The 16496-nt window shown below is 42.7% G+C and overlaps 2 protein-coding genes across 2 annotated transcripts; both read left to right on the top strand.

Annotated features, from left to right (window-relative positions):
* Positions 1-5516: 5516 nt before the first annotated feature.
* Positions 5517-7929, top strand: GJA9 (gap junction protein alpha 9; the record flags this gene model as incomplete). The annotated part of the gene is given in 7 exon segments (XM_009980803.2): positions 5517-5583; positions 5586-5726; positions 5729-5800; positions 5803-5839; positions 5841-5959; positions 5962-6171; positions 6174-7929. Coding segments are annotated over 7 exon segments (807 nt in total), but the record flags the coding sequence as incomplete, so codon positions are not given.
* Positions 7930-9977: 2048 nt separating this feature from the next.
* MYCBP (MYC binding protein) lies at positions 9978-15472 on the top strand. Its single transcript, XM_086625930.1, has 5 exons — positions 9978-10025; positions 10231-10303; positions 12127-12175; positions 12928-13057; positions 15374-15472. Exons 1-5 carry the CDS (start codon positions 10011-10013, stop codon positions 15416-15418), a joined length of 312 nt encoding a protein of 103 aa, XP_086482056.1. The 5' UTR covers positions 9978-10010; the 3' UTR covers positions 15419-15472.
* The last annotated feature ends 1024 nt before the right edge of the window (positions 15473-16496 follow it).

The following is a 16496-nucleotide window of genomic DNA, read 5'->3' as shown; positions in this document are numbered from 1 at the left end:
TGCTCCGTTATTTGGGTTTTACTGCTTGTGGTTTTATAAATTGGGAGCAGATATTGTCTGTAAGTTTTGCATAGTAGCTGGAGTCTGGGCATTATTTACTTGTACAGACTGTTCTCATTACTGTTATTTAAGTTTTTATTCTAAATGTTTTAAGTAAATAACAAGTAGTAAAAATTAAAATAACAGGCACATTGGAAATCCCAGGGTGAACAGCAGGAGCACCGTGGTGTGAGCAGAGGTCAGACGAGCGCTTCAGTCCCACTTGGTCGCTCCAGGATTTTGCACTTTGACTCTGCCAACCCTTTTTTTCCAGGAACCCCAAATTCCTTGGGGAGCAGATACACAGCATCATCGGAGTGCCATCTGTGCCACCGCTGCCTGCTACGCCTCGTTACTGCTGCTGCACCCACCGAAGCCCGAGCGACTGCCGCCCTCTTGGCCAAAAGGTTCTGACGGAACCGGTGGCACCGAGACCGCCTGTGGGTGCCCGACAGAGACAGAGGAGTGCTGCAGTGAGGACAGGTGACGGGTACGATGCATAGCACTGAAACACCATTCCATGTTGTGCACATGTGGCACAAGAGTTTTATTCTGCACGAGGCAGGTGGCAGTCTTCAGTGTGTGCACAGCTCTCATCACGGCACCGCCATGACTCCCAGGTAGAAAATCAGCGAGCTCTGTGCCCAGCAGCATGCTCTCACTCTGCACCAGCACGAAAGCAGCCGCCCACCCGCCAGGTGACACCGGAGACCGCAAAGCAAAGCTGGTGCCGTTCTGCATTCCAATCGGTGGTTGGGGTGCAGGAGCAGAACGTGCCGGTGGTGCTCAGCTGGGGGTGCTGCTGACTCCTGAGGGACAGGCGGCCCTGCAGAGGGTCTGGGGAGACTGGAGTGTTGGGCGGAAACAGCAATGTGAAACGGAACGAGCCCGAACACCGGATCGTGTGCTTGGGGAGGGTAACACTGCTGTCGCGTTACAGCACAACGTGCGGTCGACAGTGGACAGGAAGGGGTTAACCTCAACGTGGGGGTGAGCTCACGTTACCCTGAAAGCCTGTAGGATGCATCACTTATGTTTGTGCCTCTAGTTATCTAGCTGGCCATTGTGGGTCAGACTAATACAGTAGAAAATAACAATCAATTGTACACATAAAGTGCACATTATTGATGAGTAGGAATTAAAAGGTCTCGATCTTCAGAGATTATTTCCACGATTGAATGATTCTGTGGTGTTTTACCCTGAGCTAAAAAAACAGAATATAGTCATTGAAGTTTGGGGGATGTTTTTACAGCAAACCAACCACTGATGAAAACCCAGTGAGGTAGCTTGTAGGCCTGGAAGAAAAATAAGTATTCTCTCCTTACATCACCAAGTATTTTGTTACTAAACACTGAATGTTGCTATGACAGTTTGTGTAAATAGTCACATCCGCGAAACACCTGGACTAAGGTAAGGAGCTTCATCGGCACTATAAAATCGACATTGGCACTCAAATTCATTTTCCCTCCCAACTTGTCAAGTTGTCATTTGACCATTTTAAATGAGATAATGTGTCCTGGAACATTATGTGCAGATCGTTAACTACTCATCTTAACATTTATCTTTTACAGACCAAGTAGATCCCCAGCTGCCGTAGTTGAGTCCCACGGAACACTTAGGATTTTTCAAACAAAGCTTCAGTAGCTTTGAAGTAGGTGGGGTGGAGGAGTCTGTGGACTGCTTCAATGAACTTAGAATTTTGCTCACCAATAGCAGAAAAAGGTTTAGAAACCCACTTTTAAGTACTTGACAGAAAAGATGTAAGTTTAGAAACCTGCTTTAAGCGCTTCATAGAAATGGCTGGCTGTAGACTGATAGCTTGAATACTTTCAGGCAAGCTGTCATTTAACTATGAAATCGGACGTGACCTATTGACTGATCCTCAGTACCAAATTAAAAGATAATGATTAGCTTTCTAGAGTTCTCAGCAGAGGAAGTTTATTTATCCTAAACAGGACACATGGATCAGCGATACACTTTTCAGGGTGCTGAGGAGAATAATTTAAAAGGGCGTTATAATGCTAGATATACTTCTAAACTCGTATTGATCCTAGCAGTGGAGTTACACATTTATACCAGGCATGCCTAACAAGGCTGTATCCTTGGCCATTGTGCTGCTAATGCTGGCTCCAGGACAATCTTTGCACACAAAACAATTGTATTTCTTTCCCTGTCTTTCCTTTTCTAAAATGAGGTCTCTTTCCCTCCCCTCTTCCCAACATTTTTTGCAGACATTTCCTAAAGCTCAGAGTGTTTGAAAGGGTGTTCCTCAGCCTACCATGGGTCCCGAAATGTAGCAGTCCGATTGGCTCAAAAAAAAAAACAGGTAGAGTTTAAGCCTCCTTAAATAATCTTTGTGTGTCAGCTCAGCTGACAAGCCATGATCTATCCCCAAGTGCTGGGCCGACTTTTTAAAGACAGCATTTACTCTTAGAACCTTTATGTAACAAAGGAAGAAAATCTTCATGATGAGGGGGGTGAGACACTGGAAGGTTGATAGAGAAGTCGTGAACACCCCATCATTTGAATTGTTCAGAATCAGGTTGGACGGGGCTTTGACGATCTAGCAAAAGATGTCCGTGCCCATGTCAGGAGATTTGGACTAGGCAGTATTTTAGGATCCCTTCCGACCCAAACTGTTCTATGATTCTATGTACCTTTAGGCTGTAGAACTTCTGCTGCCATTCCCTCACTTTATCCTCCTCCATGTTAAACTTTTCTATTTTAAACTCGGTGAAGGTATTTTAGGATAGGGAGTATTCATTCTGTTCCAGTAGCTCTGTCTTTATCCACCTCTAGGGAGACACAGAGAATGGTAAGTTGGAGTACAGGCGCGACTGCGGGTTCCATTTCTAATTCTGCCACAAGCTGACATGGGGTGGATGTATAGCGTATAGCTTTACCACATCTCTTTCTGTAAGCAAGCAGGTTCTTCAGTAGAACAAACCCATTTATTCACCTGAGTTGCAGGGCGACTGCGAGCCATCTGATGTAAAGAAATGAATAGGAAAGGGAGGAATTTAAAAGAAAAAGTTGGGAGGATTTACCTTCTTCACTTTTGCAAAGGCAAGCACAGTGTTTGCTGCTACTGAGGCATGTAAACTAAAACTCAGTCTGAAAGTTTTCTTTTATTCTGTTTGCCTGAGGCTGAGATCATTCTTAAAACTTGGAAAGTGCTGGAGAGGCTAAATGGAAGATAATCTGAAGGAAGTTAGGGCTGCATATTTTTCACTTCTGTTTTTTTTTAATGAGATTCTCTCACTGGCCATAGTTAAATTACGCTTGGAGCAGTAGCAGACTGAACAACAGATTGATTTTCTCCTCCCTCCATCCCTAGCAAATATAAATTCAATGCGCAAAGCTTGCACTCCATCACTTCCTCCTGTAGTGAACTAAACTGCTTATAATGTGAAATTTACTCACACGGATGGGAGATGGCAGGGGTTGTAACTTTTTATCGGACGCCGCAGATCTTTAATTTTACAGATTTTTGTAAAGAAAGGTATGTTTTATTTTCAATTTGCCATGTATTTTTAATTTGTTTATCTTTAAATAATGTCTAACTTATACTCTTACAAATCGGTATTTGTATACCGATTTGCAAGAGTATTTCCTGTTTAGTAGGTTGCCTTTACATGAAGTTTCCTCTATAGTTATTGGTATTGCGGCTGTAAGACTGCAACTTCCATGTGATTTATTAATGCTCCTGTTTTACAGGGTGAAAATGAATCCCATTTGAACAGAAAACACTGTGTTAAAATACCTTTATCCTAAAAAAAACCCAGATTATTCTGGTTTTAGTATAACTGAACTCTATTGAATTGGACTGTGCTTACCATGAAAAGGTAAATCTACAGAGGTACTGGTTATCCCTGTGCATAAAAAATAAAAATATTTTTGTTAGTGTATATAACAACATAAACACTGAAAAGGAATTTAAAATCTTGTCCACAATATAGTATCCTGTAACAGAGAAAGAAATAAACATATGAAAGAAAGGTGAGATGTGCAATTACACACATATATTACCAGTTTATCTGTACTCAGATGATAATCATTTAGGAAAATGCTGGTAGAGAATTTTTGCATAAATCATTTCTTTTTCACAGAACTGGGGCCAAAGATAGCAATGCTTGACACCTAGCCACTCTATTCTGTATTCAAATGCAGGTATCTTTTGACTGATAGCCAGCTGAATATGAGCCGGCAGCGTGACCAGGTGGCCAAGACAGCCAACAGCATCCTGGCTTGCATCAAAGCTCGTGTGGCCAGCAGGACTAGGGATGCAATTGTCCCCCTGTACTCAGCAATGGTGAGCCCACACCTCGAATACTGTGTTCAGTTTTGAGCTCCTCGCTACAAGAAAGACATGGAGGTGCTGGAGCATGTCCAAAGGGCTACAAAGCTGGTGAAGAATCTAGAGAGCAAGTATAAGGAGGAGTGGCTGAGGGAACTGGAGTCATGTAGCCTGGAGAAAAGGAGGCTCAGGGGAGACCTTTTTGCTTTCTGCAGCTACCTGAAGGAGGCTGTAGCGAGGTGGATGTCGGTCTCTTTTCCCGAGTAACAAGCAATAGGACGAGAGGAAACAACCTCAAGTTGCGCCAGGGGAGGTTTGGATTGGATATTAGGGAAAATTTCTTCATGGAAAGGGTTGTCGAGCATCGGAACAGGCTGCCCAGGGAAGTGGTTAGTTCACCATCCCTGGAGGTATTGAAAAGACGTGTAGACGTTGTGTTTAGGGACATGGTTTAATGGTGGACTTGGCAGTGCTAGGTTGACGGTGGACTCGATGATCTTAAGGTCTTTTCCAACCTAAATGATTCTATGATTCTTTGATCATTGATCAGAGGAAATTGGACCAACAACAGTGATCCTATTTATTTGTTTATCATTGACATCCACAAACAAAAGCAATGCACCAAATTATATGCTTAAACGTATTTTTTAATTGAACAATACAATTTTAGCGAGATGCTTTATTCCCTCTCGTGTTCCTTTGTATAACCAGTTTTCACTGCAAAACAGTCATTGGATGTTACTGTAAATTCAGCTGCTACGTGAGGCTCAGAACATTCAAAAGGAGGACTGGGAAATATTCCTCTAACTTCATCAGTATCTAAATATAAACGTACTGCTTTCACACTGCTATTGGAAGATGGATCAAATGGACCGCGTAACGCTTTTCAATCCTACTACAAGTCAGGCACCTTAGTTTCCACTAATTTGGTGCAGACTGAGGGTGCTTAATGCTGCATAGTGATGTGCTTATCAGGAGTCTTTACTGATAATTAGACACGGGCAGATGATGCACTTCCCACCCTTGTAAATGAGAGAGAATCATACCTAGATGATCAATGAGCAGTGGGTCATGTTGCCACAGTCACAATGTGGGATCCGATGGTTTTTCCCAGTGTTGTGTTTTATCATAATGCGTTAAGGACTGCAGCTTTTACAATGTTTGATACTTTTTTCTCTCATACATTTTAGTGTTAGATGGCAGAATAACCCTGGGAGACTGGAATTTCCTTGGAGGCATTTTAGAGGAGGTCACATTCATTCTACTATTATTGGAAAGATTTGGCTACCGATCCTCTTCATATTTCGAATGCTTGTCCTCGGAGTGGCAACTGAGGATGTCTGGAATGATGAACAATCAGAATTCATATGCAATACAGAACAACCTGGTTGCAGAACGTGTGCTATGATGAGGCCTTTCCCATCTCTCTCATAAGATACTGGGTCTTGCAAGTTATATTTGTGTCTTCCCTTCCTTGGTGTATATGGGTCATGCCTTATACAGATAAGAGCCTTGGAAAAGAGAGGCAAAAAAAGAAAGCTCAGGTAAGAGTGGAGCTTGAAAGCACTGAATTAGAAATGACTGAAAATCGGAAAAGGCTGGAGAGAGAACTCAGGCAATTGGATCAAAGAAAGCTAAACAAGCACCCCTTAGAGGCTCTTTGCTCTGCACTTACGTGATACATATTTTCACAAGATCTGCAGTGGAAGTCGGTTTTATGATTGGGCAGTATCTTCTTTATGGCTTTCATCTAGATCCCCTTTATAAATGTCAGAGAGATCCATGTCCAAACACAGTTGACTGTTTTGTATCTAGACCAACAGAAAAGACAGTGTTCATATATTCATGCAATCAATAGCAACTGTATCATTGCTTTTAAACATCCTAGAAATTATTCACCTAGGATTCCGAAAAATTAAAATGGGACTCTGTGGGCAGAACAAAAACAAGGACGACCCTGACAATTTCTACATAACAAATCGAAGAAATACTCTGTGATACCACACCCTTCTTTAGGACTATCCACCACCCCTCAAAAACTCTTGCTTCTGCACTTAGCAGTTACACCTTTTTAATGGAAAAGCAAACTGACAGTGCCGTCTACCCGGTTCTAAATCCTCCTCCCATGTTTCAGTCTGTGCAAATAACCGTACAGAAAGCGCAGCAATTACACCCATCGCAATCAGGAAAACAAATCGCCAAAGAAGAGGCCAGCTACAAATGCTTTAGACAATCAGGCTCAGAATACTAGCACAAATAATAACGAAGGCTTGCTTGGCAAGCTTGAGACTGAAGCTGCGATGCTCAAAAAGAAGCTGAAAAGAAACACTTCCTTGTTGGTACTCAGAACGCAAATATAGCTTCGAGCAGGGTGCTTGACAAGCTTTGCTGAAATGCCATCTCAAACTTCACTGCAACCCGATAAAACTTCCTTTCCTATTACTGGTTGCAGAAGACAACATGGAATCTGTACATCTTGGAACTGCTCAGCAATGGCTGAGAGTGCAGGAACTTCGACAAATTCTCTTCCAAGAACAGCAATGGAAGACAAAGCAGTTTCAGTGCAAACAAAGCCCAACCTCCTTCCAATGCTGACATAAAAAATTCTAGCCGAACAGACACTCAGACTGTACAGGGGAGGTGAGCTCAGAATCTAAACAAAGTAGAAACTGCGATAGTCCTAAGCCTTTCTCTTTGTCTAGGCGACTGTCGCTGTCAAGTAATGCCAGCAGCAGGCGTGCCCCCACTGATCTTCAAATATAGTGTGAATTAACCCATGAATTGCACTAGTCAGTGTTGGGATAATTACCGAACGTTGCAACATAAGCAAGACCTATATATATGGGTAGCTAAATCGTTCAACTTTAACCAGCTGTTTCACATAGAAAAGTTGTGTAGCCTTTGGAATATTACCTAAGTAACTTCTAACAGTCTTTTTACTTCCTCTGTAATGAACGGGTGGCTTAGACCTCATTGTATAAACTTCTACACTACCCTTCCAGCTAAAAAGGAAAAAATACATCATATAAATCCACCTATTAGGAAAAGTGAGGCATAAAATCACAGCTGATATTATCTAAACTGAAAAAAAAAAGTAGAAGACAAAATTACAGTCTAACAATATATTTTACGAAGATCAGTGAATGAAATTAGGCTAAAGATGGCACTGGCACTCTCAGGAGACATTAATTATTGGTAAATATGTTTCTGCTTAATCTCTCTGAAAATTCAGACAGACCTTTGATAGCTGTCGGAAAGCAGAATGTCGGGCATATTCCACTGTTTGAACTGCATTAAATACAAAAGAACAAAACGTTTGATACACGTATCACTAATACTTTGACTCCATAGTACACTTTTTCAGTGTATCACCACTGACTTCCACAGCAATAAATCAGAGTGAATGTCTTATCGTATGCTGTTACCATTAAATAAGCTGTTACATTTTTGAAGCATCATGAAGTATTGAGTTGTGAGCGTTAACTGTGAGATTTTGCATAACACTGATAAGCTAACAATTATTATTTTTTTTAATCAGAAAACAAGTTCCTGAAATTGATTATTCTGAAATTTTGGACTTCACAAACCAGAAACCTTACGGGGGGGGAGGGGGGGGAAGTAGTACCTTACTACTTTCAGTTACAATGTCAAAAAACGTATAAAAGGTTTATCAAACTTTAAAACTACTCCTTTTCTGGATGCTGTGGGGGTCCATCTGTCCCCTGAATTCCAACAAACTTTAAATCAAAGAATGCTTATAGTTTTTTAGAAGGAGCATGCTTTTTATAGAGGTAGTAAGACAAATAAAGGACATTTATCTACTAGATGCTCTGGTCCATATAGTGTAGGCAAGTTCCTTGAAACATCTTGAAAGGATAAAGGAGGGACAGATGAACAAAACACTGTGTTACATTTGTAATCAAGACTTCTATGAATGAAATACACTTACTTGAGTCGCACAGCACTGACAGGCTGTAAATACCTGATGAGGTGGTCACATCTGGGATGCATTAGCATATACGCGTGTATTTTTTACTAGTGAATTTCACTTAGTGTATGTGTACTGGAAAAACAATTTGTGAGAGGTAGCATCACGATGTTACGGCATCACTAAATTCTTACTGTGCATTATCATTATGCTACAAGCCAGCCATGTTTCAGATTGGCCAAAGACTGTACAATATTAGGAAAAAAAAAGGCAGAAAACCTAAAGGCTTTTTCACTTGCAGCAGCAGCATTAATTTGGCCCTGTCCACATAAGAGATAATGCATTAACACTATTAAACTAGTCACTGTAGATTTCTCTCTAGCAGCTATTCTTCTCACCTCTAGGATTGCTTTGCATGTATACATAAATACAGCCCTATGATAATTCCGCTCACACTGTAAATTTAACATTGTGTAATATACAGGAATGTACAGAAATGTATGGTGTGATTTAGCTCAGTTGATACAGCTACTGTGGCTTTAATACTTGCATTTCTTGATAAGTAAGTTTCTGTGGGCAATAACTGTACTAATGCATGTTTTGCATTTAATGTCTCTGTAATAAAAAGCTTAGTATTTAATGCTCTCTGCTCCCACTGTCTAAATAAGAGAAAATTAGCATTTAGATGCTCACATATGGGATATGACATTTACATTTCTGCTGGTTCAAGACAAATATAAAAGAATTGGGTGTTCCGCTGCTGACAGGATATTTATTACCTTTTTTTTTGTGTGGATATGGGTCAAACTTTCTATTTCATCACATCACCTCACGGACAAAAAACTTAGTGAAAACTGAAGACATTGCAGTAGAGTGTGCAGAAAAAGTGTGAAAAGACCCTAACATCGCAGGTGCAAGATTATTTGTTTGGTTCTTTTTTTTACAATAAACAGATTTTATCAGTAGATACCACCGCGTTTCACAAAATAAACCAGTATAACCGCTTCCGGTTTTAAACCAGGCTCAGGCAAAAGACTTTCTTTTCGATGTGAAGATTCACCGCGTATAAAAAAACCTTGGAGCCCCTTGGATAGGCGACTCTGCAGCTGCAGCTGCGACTCCCTCTTCCTGCGATTTTTCCAGTCAGTTCCAGTTACCAGTCAAGCCACGGGTACGACGGTTTAAACTGATCTGACCGACGGCCGCGCTGCGAGGCGCGGCGGAACTTCACAGCTCGGCGGCAGTGAATGCCACAGGCATCGCTCGTACAGCCCCGATCGCGGGCGGACGCGCTCCACCGCCCCGCGGTCCGGATGGCTCCTGCTGCGGCAGCGCGTCCTCGCACCGGGGAAGCCCGGGGGCCGCCTGTTCCGGCTCCCCTCGGCCAGCCGGGGGCACGGCACGCTGGCCGGCAGAGGCGAGCCCCGGAACCGCTGGGTCCGAAATGCACTTCCGTACCTGGCGAAAAGGGCAGGGCGGAACGGGACAACGGCCGCAGCTGCTATCGGAGAAAGCGCACGCAGCGCCGCCTTTTCCGATTCTCGGGGCGACGAGGGGGCCGCGCGGAGCCCTGCGAGGGAACGAGGGCGCTCAGAAGCTGCTGCGACCGCGGCAGCCGCCCGCCCCGCAAGGCGCGGCCGAGGGCGTTGCTGCTCGCCCGTCGCTATGGTAACCGCGGCGAAGCCCTCGCGCCGTAAAAGAGCAGCGCGCAGGCGCGCGGCTGGGTGCAGGCGCGGTGAGGGTTAGATGGCGCATTACAAGGTAGGAGGGAGCGCGCCGGCGGCGGCGCGGGGTTGGTGCGGCTTACTGTGCCGCCTGCGCGGAGGGGCAGGCCGCGGGCTGGCATCGGTTTTGCCCTTCGTGCCGCCTCCGCGGCGGAGAGGGGGGGCCGGCCTGGTCCAACGAGCCGCCTCCGTAGCTGAGGGGGGGGCGCCGCCGATCTGACCGTGTGGGCGTCCTCCCTCAGGCCGCGGACTCCAAGCGGGAGCAGTTCCGCCGGTACCTGGAGAAGTCGGGGGTGTTGGACACGCTCACCAAGGGTAAGTCTCTGGCCCGCGTCGTGCCGCCTGAGGGGCCCGTGGGCGGCTCTTGGGGCGCTTCTGCGAGCGGGGGCCGTTCCCTGCACGGCTGTGGTGTGGCCGCCCCTCGCGCTGCCTGGGCGCGCTCCGCCGGCTCCTCGCCTCGCTCCGGCCAGCCGGTCGCTCTTTCTCCTCAGTCTGCGTGGCGTCCGCCAGCAGGACTCGCCCGGAGAACTTGGTGCGGCGGTCGAAATCGAATCTGAGCTGGGCAGCGAGGCAGTGCGCGCTGGGGGGGGGGGGCGGGGCGCAGAGGACCTCTTTGGGAACGTGGCCGATGAACTGCAGTGCGTTAGCCCCTTTCCGGCAGTGCGCACGTTCTTCGTGTGTGGGTCAGTTGTTAAAGACGCGTGTGGAACAGGTATGGTGGAGACACGAAAGGAATAGGTAGGCTGTTCCTTTCCCCTTACGTGGTGTATTGGAGCCCTCTCTTACTCGGCCAAAGTGCTTTTTCTCTGTGCTTGTTTTTGGAAGCACCTGAATTTCTTGGGGGGCTGCTATTCTGCCAGAGTTCTCCAGAGGCAGTAAATGCTTGACACAAAGTAACAGCAAATATGCTCTTAAAAAGTGCTCTACTTAAAAAGACTATTTCTTGAGTGGAGCTTGGTGCTTCTCCTAAAACTAATGAACCTGTAAGTTTTGTGAAAGTGACTCTCCATAGATGAATGGGGAAAATGGTGATGCTAAACTTGATCTGTACTCTAGCTTTTTCTGTATGCCTTGGCATCTTTTAAATCCTTCTGAAGCCCTTTTGAGAGCCTTCCAATACTAGGTGGAGAAAATCTGTTCACATTCCTGCTTGAAAAATACGCCGTTTAAAGAGGGACCAGCAGATGTAGGATGTCAAGCAAATAGATACTGTGCTAAGGTTCTCGGCTTGACACGTGGCTACTGTTTGATTTCTTTGTATTGCAGTACTAAGCATTGTATGGGACGGCAAAACAAATACTCCAAGCAATATGGCATCCTAATTTTTTTTTTTTAGCTTAAGCGCTTAGCTTAAAACCAACTTGGCTGTGCAGTTTGAATATCTGAAAGCAGGAGAAGGGCATCTAAGTATTCATGAAAGCAGGTGTCTTCTATAGCCATGTGTGTGCCCCTGTGAGGAGCAGGGAGTGGTTATGTTTGGTAACTTTCTGAGTATTTGTGTGACTGAGTTCTCCAGACATGGGGTTGGAATGTGTATGGCTAGTTTTATTTAAGCTGTCAGGGTACTGCTGCTTGTGCCTGACCTCTCTGGCACTCTGTTGGCTGCTAGAGCCCCCATCCATAAAGATTATCAGTGTCACCTACTCTGATGGTAGCCATTTAGTTTTGTAACTGTAGGTGTTTGATGAGGGTTTGCTTTTATGCAGAAAGTTCTGGAAGTGCTGATATTGTCCTGTGGTTCAAAGATATAGCTTAAGAGGACATAACGATTTATGAAGGGAGAGTCTCCAAAATAGTTAGAATTTCAATTTTGATGGTGAAAGCCAGTACTAGGGTTGCATGTGGAATATTGAAAAATTGTTCAGGCTGTTTTGTGTTCTGTGCTAGAAGAGCTAAGGTCTGTGGTTAGGGATAAACAAAACTTCTGTCTAGCTGTTACTGGATGAGATGCTCTGTTTCCTCCTGTACAGCAGACTTATTCTTTATGTTGAAGTATATAGGTGAAAATCTCGTTAAATGGGAAAAATGTGCTATAATTGTGGCATGCAACTTGTATGCCTTCTGACTGTTGGTACATGTTTTAACGACTTAAAAGTTCTGTGAACTTCTTGCAATTGTTGAATATTTTCTATTTGCAGTGTTGGTAGCCTTATATGAAGAACCAGAGAAACCAAATAGTGCGCTGGAGTATCCTTTTTCTCTTCCGTGAGTTGTTTGTAGAGACTTGCCGCGAAACAGCAGTACGGCTTCTGACTCGTAGCTGAACTGGAGAGACTTGTTTAGAAGACTTGTGTTGAGAACACAGCTTTTATGGATGCATTTTAGCTAATAATTGCTTTCTTGAAAGCTAACAGAAAGTCTGACAGGATGTGAGAGAACTAGGCCTATCAGTAGGCCAGCAATAATGAAGTGAAGTTATGGGCTGTTACACAGTGTTGTAGACCTGCAGCATTAGATCTGAGTACTTACAGTAGCTGTAGCTTCTGATGTCAGTGACGTCAGCTTTTCCATGCTTTTTTTTTTTTAATAATACAAAAGAGGAAAAAACCTTAATGTCTTTTTGTTTCTTGCTGGTTTTAAGCAGCCTCCCTTTTTGGCTATTGCTTTAATTGGTTATTTGGTTATTCCTTTTAACTCTTCAAAGCTTTGACATTTAAGAGAAGAAAAGAAGAGGAGGGTGTAGTAAAACATGGGAATTTGTCCTGTGTGTACTGATGCCTTGTTTTCTACTTATTCTTTATTCTTTTTTAAGGACTATATCCATGAACTTGAAAAGCTTTCTTATTTTTGTAACTTCATCCTGCAGGATGAAAAGCACTTGTAATCTTAAATGGTTTAATTCAATTTCGATCATGTCTATTGCAGCACTAACTTCATAATAAGTGTTAAAATGCAGTTACACTATCTACCTGAAGAAATACTTAACATCTAAATATCAGCTTTCTGAAGCATCATCTGGGAGCTTCAGCTCCTGAGAATCCAGAAATAGAGGCACTTCGCTTGGAAGTGGCAGAGATGAAAGAAAAATATGAAGCTGTGTTGGAAGAAAATAAAAAACTGAAAACCAAGGTAAAAGTCATCTTAGTGTTGCTCAGTAGTTCCATATTACATAACAGGAAGGATATTTTAGTACTTAGAATACAGGTAACTTTGTTCCGTTAGAGTAACTGATAGATGTTGTTGCATTGTGTCGCCTAAGGGCTGAGGAATGCTGATAGAATTCATCATAGTAAAGATTTTTATTTTTTTGTGATGGGACACTACTTATATTCTATAACATGGAATCATATTGATAAACTAGGATATTTATTTAGTGAAAGAATGTTATTGAGGCTAATAGTATGTCTGAGTTCAATCCTGCCTGGATGTGTTTACGTTGTCTGAATTTATGTAGCTCATGCTTTCACAAGAGTTTTGAAAAAGAAAAAAGCTGATGAATCTATTACAACGGCTTTCTAAAGGCCAGCTGAAGGGGGAATATTATATTAGTTCGCGTAACCTCGCACAGACTTGCACGTGGCAGGATGTTCCCAGTGGAGGCGCTTGTATCCACGTGGAACAGTATCTGCACTTGTCAGCTAAAATGACCCCGGTATTCCTCTACCTGCAACAACAGTGAATCTGAAGTGCTAGCTAAGGCAGAGCCATTCTTTTAATGGGTCTACAGGCTGTCTGAAACAGCTCCGAGCGTGAACAACTTCCTTTCCGGAGGGCACTGACTGTGAACCTAACAACACTGAAGAAGGAGATCTTAATAAGCTAGTAGTTTATGTGCTGCTACAGGTTTCCATGCGTTTGTTGGAAGAGGATGGCTGGCTGCTGTTATATGTGAACATCCCTGTGGGTTTTTTTCACTGGGAGACAAACACCCCACCTTAGTTCTGGGAGAAAGCGCTCTTGCTGTTCTAGTAATTCTCCTCCTTCACTGTTACCCACTATGAGTCCTTACAGCTACGTTTGTTATTTCTTACTAGGAAATATGGCAAAGAGCAGAATTTTAGGGGGAATAGCAATAGACCAGCAGTTCACTTGGTGTAGCCGACTTAAAATGCAACTGATAGTAAGTAGACACATGAAAGCAGAGTAACCTGGGTTTTTGTTTAAAGAAAGTTTTTAAAGAAGTCAAAACTTGTACCAAGGAAGTAAGCCTTTCCATAATCATGAGTTTATTTGCGCTTTCACCTTCTTCAGCCTTCAAATGGTAACTCTTACTCTACATATTTCCAGTATTAATGTTTTTGGTTTGTCCCGTTCTTTCCCCTACCATCTTCTGCCTGTCACTCTGACATACTGTAGAAGTTCACGCAGCGCAAAAACAATGCAGGGAGAAGCCTAACTTAGCTTTTTTATTATTATTTTTTAAGCAGTTCTCTAGCATAAAATACATATCTTTAACTGTGCATTTATTGATAACTTGGATCATGTCCAAATAGGTGGTGTTCCTCTGTTGCGTTCATCAGATCTATTCTTTTCCTTACATTTATTGGTCAGAATGTCAGGTATTTGGGTGGAACAGGCGGGAAGGAAGTCAATAGGCCATTTGTGGAAAAGAAAACTGACTTTGAATTGTGTACTGGCCATCTTTTGTACTAAAATCTACAAGAATAACAAAAATTACTAAACTAGCATTTTGTCAGCGGCATAGTGATTGCTGTAATTTAGTGTTGCTATCAGAAACACATGAGTATTTCTTTTTTTTTTGTACCTTGTTATTTTTAACCTACTCTGCAATTTGCAGGAGAGAAGAATCTTAATTGAGGAAACTGGACTGGCATATTTCAGAGAATCAGTCCTAATGCTTGAACTGTTTTTGAAGCTTAAGCTTATCTTTAATGTAACTGAGGTCAAGGAACACTTTTATATGTTTCTCTGGAAATAACTTTACAAGTATAGTGTATAGTTGCCTAGGTCATACTCTCCGGAACGCATAATGAAAGCTAGAATGCTTACAGGAAATGTTAGTTTGGGTATTGTTGCTGTTAAGAAACTAGCTCTATCCCAGCTAAAACCAGGACAAAAGCCTATAAGGCAGTGATTGTTATCAGCTGCTATTTGAGATGAAAAGTACTTAATGAGACCTAGAACAAGGAACTAGGAAAAATTAAGGGCAAGACCTATATGCTGGAAAGTGAGTTTTAAAAGCCTCCTTGTTATGGCTGCATGATTATACAATGTGACAAAGTGATGTTTTGAGGGAAGAGCTACTTTGTTGCCTGGCCTGAAAATGGACTTGCATAAATATCAGTGATGGATTAAAATGCACAAAGTAAATGGAACACTTCCAGACCAAACGTTTTCCTACTTATGTAGGAATTTATTTCAATTAATGTAGAAAGTGTCTCTGAAATGTTGCAGCTAACTAAATTCCTCTCTTTAAATCCACAGCTGGCTCAGTATGAACCACCTCAAGACGAGAAGCATGGCGAATAACAGTAGTTTCTCCTTTAATGCCTAGACTTAATAAAGGGCTTCTTGAGAACTGCACTATTTTTTTGTGTGTGTGAGAACTCTGCATGTCTACTTTGTTACCTCATCATCTTAAAGAAAGAAAATGCATTGTCAGGAGCGTACAGCTGCTATTGTGCAGCTGCAGCAGCAACTGATGAGCTTAAGTGTACTGGCCAACTTTCTTGCTTTCTGTGTTTAAGAAAAGGTGATAGTTATGATTAACTTTTAGATAACTGTGCCTGCCAACTTTGTGTAAAGTTTGCATTGTGGTCAATGGTCCTGGTAAGCTGCTGATCTCTCTTGGTTTTTCTTTAACTGAAGGGGGTGACATGACACAGGTGGACCAACTAAACTAAAGCAGGACTTCCAATGTAGTTCTAAGCTGGTGCTTGGCACTGAGGTTAGGCTTCTACTGAAGCTGATAGGGTAACTGTCTACTCAGAGGGGCACAAAAGGAATGAGTATAGTTAAGTGTTGGAGATGTGCTCCACCTAGCACAATGTTGGAGATGCAGTATTGAGTGTACTTTTTAATTTGCATGTGTACCTATTTCCATGCAGTTCATGTCTCCAATCCTGTTTCAGAAACTAGATTTTGGAGAGTTGATCCAGATACTGCCGTGACAGTTCTGAACAGAATACAAAATTCTTACTTGTAATAGATGACCTGTGTAATTACAGTGGCACATGTAAGAGTACAATGTGCGGACTTCTGAAAAAAAGAAAAAAGAAAATCTAGGCAGGGTAAAAAATCCAAGAGGTTGTGTGTGTGACTCATGGTTTCTAATTTTGCCTTTAATGTTCTATGGCCCCTGTTTCCCTGAATCAGCTTCACAATTCTTCTGAAATGCAAAGTTGTCTGTTACCAAAAAAAAAAAAAAAAAATTTCAAGAGCTGCGTTTGTCTTCTGTTCTAAAACTAGGTACTTTGAAGGCAACTGATAACAGGAAAATGGAAGGAAGGGGAGGGGGAGAAGTGCAGTAGCTGTCTTATGTATTAGATCTACTGACTATTAGTTTAACTTTGTTTCCAGATGGGTTTTGCAGCTTGTCTTACAGATG

The sequence above is a fragment of the Tauraco erythrolophus genome, chromosome 24, assembly GCF_009769465.1.
Source record: "Tauraco erythrolophus isolate bTauEry1 chromosome 24, bTauEry1.pri, whole genome shotgun sequence".
Lineage (NCBI taxonomy): Eukaryota > Metazoa > Chordata > Aves > Musophagiformes > Musophagidae > Tauraco > Tauraco erythrolophus.
Note: the sequence above shows the minus strand (reverse complement) of the source record. Positions and strands in the feature narration are given on the sequence as shown.

Coding starts and splice junctions, on each gene's coding strand:
- MYCBP (XM_086625930.1), top strand. Junction 10,304..12,126: donor GTTGGACACGCTCACCAAGG/GTAAGTCTCTGG, acceptor TTCTATTTGCAG/TGTTGGTAGCCTTATATGAA. Junction 13,058..15,373: donor ATAAAAAACTGAAAACCAAG/GTAAAAGTCATC, acceptor TTAAATCCACAG/CTGGCTCAGTATGAACCACC.